The 393-nt window shown below is 63.9% G+C and overlaps 1 protein-coding gene across 1 annotated transcript in view; it reads right to left on the bottom strand.

Moving 5' to 3' along the window:
- LOC104499801 (2-oxoglutarate dehydrogenase, mitochondrial-like) overlaps window positions 1-393 on the bottom strand; it is a gene marked incomplete at both ends in the record, with an annotated part of 11572 nt that overhangs the window by 1672 nt on the left and 9507 nt on the right. The window contains one exon of the mRNA XM_010143356.1: window positions 339-391. Within this exon, the coding sequence (XP_010141658.1) occupies window positions 339-391 (53 nt within the window). The remainder of the gene's footprint in view (window positions 1-338; window positions 392-393) is intronic.

Raw genomic sequence — 393 nt, forward strand, 5'->3', positions numbered from 1 at the left:
CCATTGCGCCTGTAACAAACCTGCCAGGAGGGGAAAGAGCCCTTGAAAGCAGCTCTGGCAACCCGCTGCCCCAGGAGCGGTCGGAGGTGCCTGGCCTGTGGGCTAGGAAGGGTCCAAATGGCCCAGCCAAGCACATCCTACCCCATGTGGGAGGCGAGGGCAGGCTCCGCTCACAGACAGTGTCACCTCCCCTGGTGCTGTGACAGCCTCACTGCCTCACTTTACACCACCTCCTCCCTCCCCTCCCACCACAAGGGCCAAACGAGCCCTGAAGAGAAACCTCAGCTTCCAGAACATCCCTCCCGGGAGGGAGCGCCGAGCGCTCCCAGCAGCGCCACGGCTTCAGGCTGGAGCCTGGCGGCCCGTTTCGTACCAAATCCACCACCACGTCCT

Source organism: Buceros rhinoceros, unplaced genomic scaffold, assembly GCF_000710305.1.
Source record: "Buceros rhinoceros silvestris isolate BGI_N320 unplaced genomic scaffold, ASM71030v1 scaffold21709, whole genome shotgun sequence".
Lineage (NCBI taxonomy): Eukaryota > Metazoa > Chordata > Aves > Bucerotiformes > Bucerotidae > Buceros > Buceros rhinoceros.